Genomic DNA, 6,540 nt, shown 5'->3' with positions numbered 1-6,540 from the left:
GCAAATAAGGAATCAGTTTGGTTGCAAAGATTGTGTTCAAGTATGGGTTGGTACATCGGGCTATAATGATAGACTTTGATAGCCAAAGTGCAATTTTCCTGGCAAAGAACCCTGCTTATCCTTCAAAGACAAAGCACATTGATGTTCAGTATCACCTTGTGAGGGATATGGTTAAGGAAAAAGAGGTGTTGCTGGTAAAGATGGATACTTTGAAGAATGTTGCAGATGCATTGACGAAGTCTGTGAACACTAAGAAGCTTTTTTGGTGTAGAGAAACAATGGGTGTTGTAGGCTTGGACCAATCACTAAGCTATCCTATGATTCCTTATGTGGAAAAAAGACAACAAGTGGGAGAATGTTGGGTGTGTGTTATATGTGTTACTCTTACATAACACATTACTTTGAATTGTTACATATCTCTGGTTGATGTTTAATTTTCTGCCTATTTCATTACCATACAACCTCAGTCACTCAACAATTTAAGTGATTAATGATCATTAATTTCAAGATAATAAGCTTTCTTCAGACAACTATGTTTTAGATATCTCTCACCCCATAATGATCATTAATTTCAAGATAATAAGCTTTCTTCTTACCAATGTTGAGACAACTATGTTTTAGATATCTCTCACCCCATATTTAAGTGATTAATTTCAAGATAATAACAACTCTGTTTTAAATATCTCTCACCCCATATCATTAAACCTATTATACACATTTCAACTACATGTCACAATCAAATAACTATATATGTAACTGAAAATATCATTGATTTTCCATCCTCATTCAAGAAACAAAGTTAAAATTAAAATGAAACTAGAAATAAAATTATGATTTCAGTGGGGGTAAACCATTGATTAACTTGCATAAAAACATAGAAATCAGAGAATCTATTAAAATAAATATAAATATTTACGGCTTCTTTTTTAACTCATAAATATAGCCAACAATTTATAACCGTCCAAAAACATCAAGTGCGTTACAGGAATAAACAATAAATGATAAGGAAAGCCAAGGTTCGTAAATGAGACTGATAAAATTTTCAGTGAGATCCCCTCAACAGGCTCTCGTTACGATCATTACCTAAGATATAGTTGAGGCCTCAACGTGTGGTTGAGCGTTTTTTGCAGGCGCTATTTCAAAATCCCACGTAATTTCTCAAAAAGGCATATGGTCTTTATCTTTAGTTTCTTTATTCATCCGACAGCGTACAAATTCTTTTATATTGGAAAACAAATTTTCTATGCAAATAGGGATTTGGTTGGGTGCTAAAAGTAAATAACCTTCTAATATTGTAATGAACTTAATCTTAATTTTAATTTTAGTTTTTAAAAAATCTTATTATTCGTAATATTTGAAAGTTTTATTATTATATTAACAACTATAAGATAAAATTAACAATCAACTTTGTTGTAAGTAACATCCACACAATTTCTAACTGAAATATAGATACTGTACTATAAAAACATTAAACCAGTATAGAAATGAAAATGAAAAAAAATAATTATCACACACCAAGAAGCCTCCACTGAGGAGAGGCCGCCTATATTGATATATTTAATGTTTCCACAATCCAAAACGTTTAAACCATACAGCCAGTAAGTTCAAAATAGACAAACTAACAAAACCATGTAAACACTTTAGAAACTAACAAAACCATGCACACGAACTGTGCATTTAGCTACATGCAGCTATAACTACTATATTAAACCTAGACCGTTCCGCTCACTGCAGAGCGTCCCGTCAGACAACACAGCCCCTAGTTGGGCTCATTCAGCTTCTTCTCGCTTTTATCCGCGGGACTGCGAGACTTGAAGTCACTGGACTTTACCTTCACCCCACCCAACGGGACCCTCCCCTCGGACCCGACCTCCACCTTTCCTGCCTTGTTATCGGCCACAACTTCCTGCAGTTTGACGCCGCTCACATTTCCTTTACCGGAGGAACCCTTTATACTCTCCTGCGTCACCCGCGGGGATTTGGTGTCCACAGAGTTACTCGGCTTCGGGCCCGACATCCCTGGAGAACTCGGCTTCCCGCCAGACATCCCTTTGGGATTCGGCTTGGGGGCCGACTTCCCTGTGTTACCCTGAGAACCCCCGCCCGACTTCCCAGCAGACTTTTTCGAACTCATTGCACTACTTGGTCGCAAAAAATAATCTGTCTACCACTCAACGAACTTTGCCCACTAGTTCACAGAAATCGCTTCCGACTTGGTTGTGAATGTGGATCGTGGGCAGCATTATATAGAGACTGAGGGACGGGTGAAATGGGCTCGGCTCAATTAGTTCCAACCATGAAGGCCTGTGATGTCTGACATAATATTCGATTCGAAATAATTTATACTTTAATAAAGGAAAATTATTGAAACTTTTGATTCCAAATAATTTATACTTTAATGAAGGAAAATTATTGAAACTTTTGATTCCAAATAATTTATACTTTAATAAAGGAAAATTATTGAAACTTTTGATTCCAAATAATTTATACTTTAATAAAGGAAATTAACGCACCTTCGAATATGGAGGATTCGAAGAATTTTTCTCCTCGAATTACCAACTTTTAAGGTAGCCGTTAGAATGGCTGGTTGTAAATATGCAGGTATATAAGGTGCTCTTAAGCATATATAGCTTGTAGGCTGTAACCGTTTCTAGGGACTTTTTGCATTTCCTTTGATTGTTTCGATTTTTTTTCCTTCGTCTTAAAATTATACAACTATATATTATTTTCAAAAAGATTATAACCAATACCGAGCCTTGTTTTCAAAATAAATTGCCCAACCTCATGTTGGCATGAGATTCCAAACAATTTCTTAACGATAAGTTTTTTCTAGGGAAACTACGTATGAAGTTGCGTATCGATTCTTGGGCCTGTTTCCATCTTGATTAATAGCCTCAAGTTTCAACAAGGTCTGGTAAAGGCTATAATCGATTAGCAAATAGCAAATTCACTCACGGTCATTGCAATGCAATTTCAACAAAGTTATTGGCATAATAATGACTTCAAAACAAGAACGCAGAACGGTGGCCTTAGAAGTTCATGTATTGGCATAATAATGACTTCAAAACAAGAACGGAGAACGCTGGCCTTAGAAGTTCATGTGTTTTTCTTCCCAAAAAAAATTGGAAAAACACTTTCAAATGTAAAAATAGTGAAAAAATAGTGAGGTAGAATTACCATTTTTCATTTTAGATTTAAAATTTCAATATTTTTCAATCCTAGTATCAAATAATATGACTGAAAAACATGAAAAATATCAAAATCTAAAGTGGTTTTGTAATATCACTATTTTCTTTTGAATGTTTAAAATTCTAAGATTTTTCAACCATGCTAATGAAAATCAAATATTATGATGATGAAAAATCTTAAAATTCAACACATTAATTAAAGAGTCCTATATTTAGAGTTAAAATTATAGCTTATTTGAAATTTTAGAACAAGACAATTTGTACCATTGCAACTAAAACATTAAAATCAACCATCAAATTGAAACATATTATCATTAGTAACCTCCCCTTTTCAATAAGACATTTAAATCATATCATTTTAAACTATGGTCTAGACAATCATCACTAGTATAAACAAAATCATTAAAATTACCCTTTTTTAAAAGATGACATAATTCATATTTTAATTTTTTTTATTAAAAACTAAAATTTAAATTTTCGTTTATAATGAAAACCAAAACATTGAAAAACCATCGCATATATATATATATATATATATATATATATATATATTTTTTTTAAAAATAAATTAATTTTTTTTGAACAATATCCGATCCAAAACCAAGATAAAAAAGGAAACTAGAAAAACCATTAAAAAAACCATGAAAAAAGATTTTTTTATTAAAATTATATATATAAATATATATATATCCAAAAACAAAATTAAAATTAAAAGAAAAAGATAAAAGAAAACTAGAAAAAGCATTAAAAATACACGTTTTTAATGATTTTGTTTACAATAGTGATGAATTTATAAAGCCAAGTTAAAAAATGTTGTAATTTTAATATCCCATTAAAAGTTGTTTAACCTTAAATAATTTTCATATTTTTGTTGTTGTTGTTCTTTTTTGTTTTTTTTTTTTTTATAATTTGAGTTAATTTTTGTTTCTTTTTAATATTAGTTTTACTAGATTTTTATTTTTTCCGTTAATTTTTTATTTTTTATTTTTAACTAGCTTGTTTTTAATTATTTTTATTTTTATTTTTATTTTTCCTAGTTTTTGCTAATGTTTTTTTCAATATCTCTATTTTTTACTTAATTTTATATTTATATTTTTTTATACATATATATATTTTTTTCAAATTCTTTTATGGTTTATAAGATAATTTTTTTAACATTTTTTATTTTTCATTTTTGTCTTTTTTATATATATGTTTTTTTAGAGACAATTATTTCATGTGGATTGAAAATTTAATTAACGATGTATAAATATGTAGAATATCCAAAATGCAAAATATCAACTTTCTTTAAATATGAAAAACAATAAAAACCTCATTACAAAAAAAATAAAAATAAAAATAAAAACAAGAACATATGAAGAAAAAGACCACTTCCAAAGTTATTAAATTTACAAAATAATTATTTACATTTCATACATTATAAAATTAAAAGCAAAAAAAAAACCCTCTTAAAAAATTGGCATGGTGTAGAATTACCACTTTTTTTAAATCAACATCAAAATCACTACCATTCTAAAACACAATGTACATAAAAATTTTATAGTGCCAAAAACAATGCTCTAAAAAAACATGTGTGTTCTGCATCACCCCATTTCAAAATCGAGTCACTTTTTTGCTAACTCTACAAAACGGGTAACAGTATCAGTTCCCGTTTCAAAGTTTACATTGTTCCTATAAATGTATGCTGAAAAATGTGGAAAAGAAGGGCACTACAAAAATGATTGTAAATCTAAAATTCCTGAGAAAGGAAATGGATTAAATGATGCTCGTTCTGTAGAGGAAAATACCACCATAGATGAAGGTGTGGATGTGTACTTGGCTTCTTCTCCAAGTACATAAGTAGATCTCGAGGCATGATTGATTGACTCAGGTGCATCCTTTCATTTCACTCCCCATAGGGAGTGGTTTTGTGAGTATGAGAGATATGATGGCGGTGATGACTTCTTAGGGTATAACAAGAAGGCCAAAATCACCATACTCCAAAAATTCAAGATGAAGTTACAAGGTGGAAGGATTAGAACACTTCCTGGTGTTATGCATATTCCTGTATGGGCCGGAAATATGATTTCTGTAAGAAAGATGGATGATGCATGTGTAAAAACAATGTTCGGGAAAGATACCTGCAAGATGGTTCAGGGAGCACTGGTATTGATGTAGGTAATTCAGATTGGAACTCTGTACAAGATTCTGGGTAGCAACATTATTAATGGGTGTAACAACTTTTTGGTTCTTGAAAGTGGAGCAAAAATCCTAGTGGTCTTTGGAAGAAGACCATGTTATGGTATCAAAGGCTTGGAAATATTAGAAAGAAGACCCTTCGATTACTGCATGGTAATAGTATGGTAGAAGGTATGTCTAATTTCTCTCTCAATTTCGATTTTTGTGGAAATTATGTACATGAGAAGCAGAATCGAGTGATTTTCTCCTATGGTACTGAGAGGGCGAAAGAGATATTAGAGCTTGTGCACAATGATGTGTTTGGACCTATGTCAGTTCCATCACTCAGTAAGTTTGTATACTATGTCTGATTTATATATGAGTTCTCAAGGAATACATGGATATATTTCCTCAGGAATAAATCTAAGTCTTTGATAGGTTTAAAGAATTTAAGGCTCTGGTGGAAAATCAAACAGAGAAGAAGATTAAGGTGCCGAGGAAAGATAATGGGGGAGAGTTTTGCAAGAAGGAATTTGAAGGGTTCTATAAAAAGTGTGGTATAACATGACAAAATAATACTCCATACACACCTCAAAAAAATGGAGTTGCAAAAAGAATGAATAGGACGTTGATGGAAAACGCAAGAAGCATGCTTAGTGGCACTTGATTAGGGAAAAAATTCTAGGCAGAGGGAGTAAATATTGCATGTTACCTAGTTAACATATCACCTTCATCATCATTGGAAGATAAGACTCGAAATGAGGTATGGACTGGTAAGAAACCCTCTTTTTCACATTTACGGGTATTTGGATGTAGTGCATATGTACATGTTCCAAAGGAGAAAAAACCAAGTTGGATAATAAATATGAAAGGTGCATCTTTATTAGGTATAAGTATGGTTTAAAAGGTTATAATATTTGGAACCCAGAAACAAAGAAGGTTGTGTACAACCGAGATATGATGTTTAGAGAGGTGAAATATGTTAATAAACATGAAGTCTTAACAAAGGAACTTGGGAAGATAGAGTTTCAACGAAAGGAGGAAGAATCAGACTCTATAGTAAAAGATCAATAAGAAGAGGGAGAGCCACAAGCTCCAGTTTTGAGAAGATCAGTTCGAGAGAGAAGGAAGCTAGAAAGGAATAGTCCATCTACTTTATATTCAAATTTTACTTTATCTATTACTAATGATGATC

At 31.7% G+C, this 6,540-nt stretch overlaps 1 protein-coding gene across 1 annotated transcript; it reads right to left on the bottom strand.

The window, feature by feature from the left end:
* Window positions 1–1,504: 1,504 nt before the first annotated feature.
* LOC149149142 (uncharacterized) lies at window positions 1,505–2,234 on the bottom strand. The gene has a single exon (XM_089440375.1). The coding sequence runs from the start codon at window positions 2,132–2,134 to the stop codon at window positions 1,760–1,762; it is 375 nt and encodes a 124-aa protein (XP_089296501.1). The 5' UTR covers window positions 2,135–2,234; the 3' UTR covers window positions 1,505–1,759.
* Window positions 2,235–6,540: the final 4,306 nt, after the last annotated feature.

The sequence above is a fragment of the Pinus tabuliformis genome, chromosome 9 (assembly GCF_031772625.1).
Source record: "Pinus tabuliformis cultivar Carrire ecotype Pingquan chromosome 9, CPIR1, whole genome shotgun sequence".
Lineage (NCBI taxonomy): Eukaryota > Viridiplantae > Streptophyta > Pinopsida > Pinales > Pinaceae > Pinus > Pinus tabuliformis.
The sequence above is the reverse complement of the archived record's forward strand: the minus strand, read 5'-3'. Positions and strand labels throughout refer to the sequence as shown.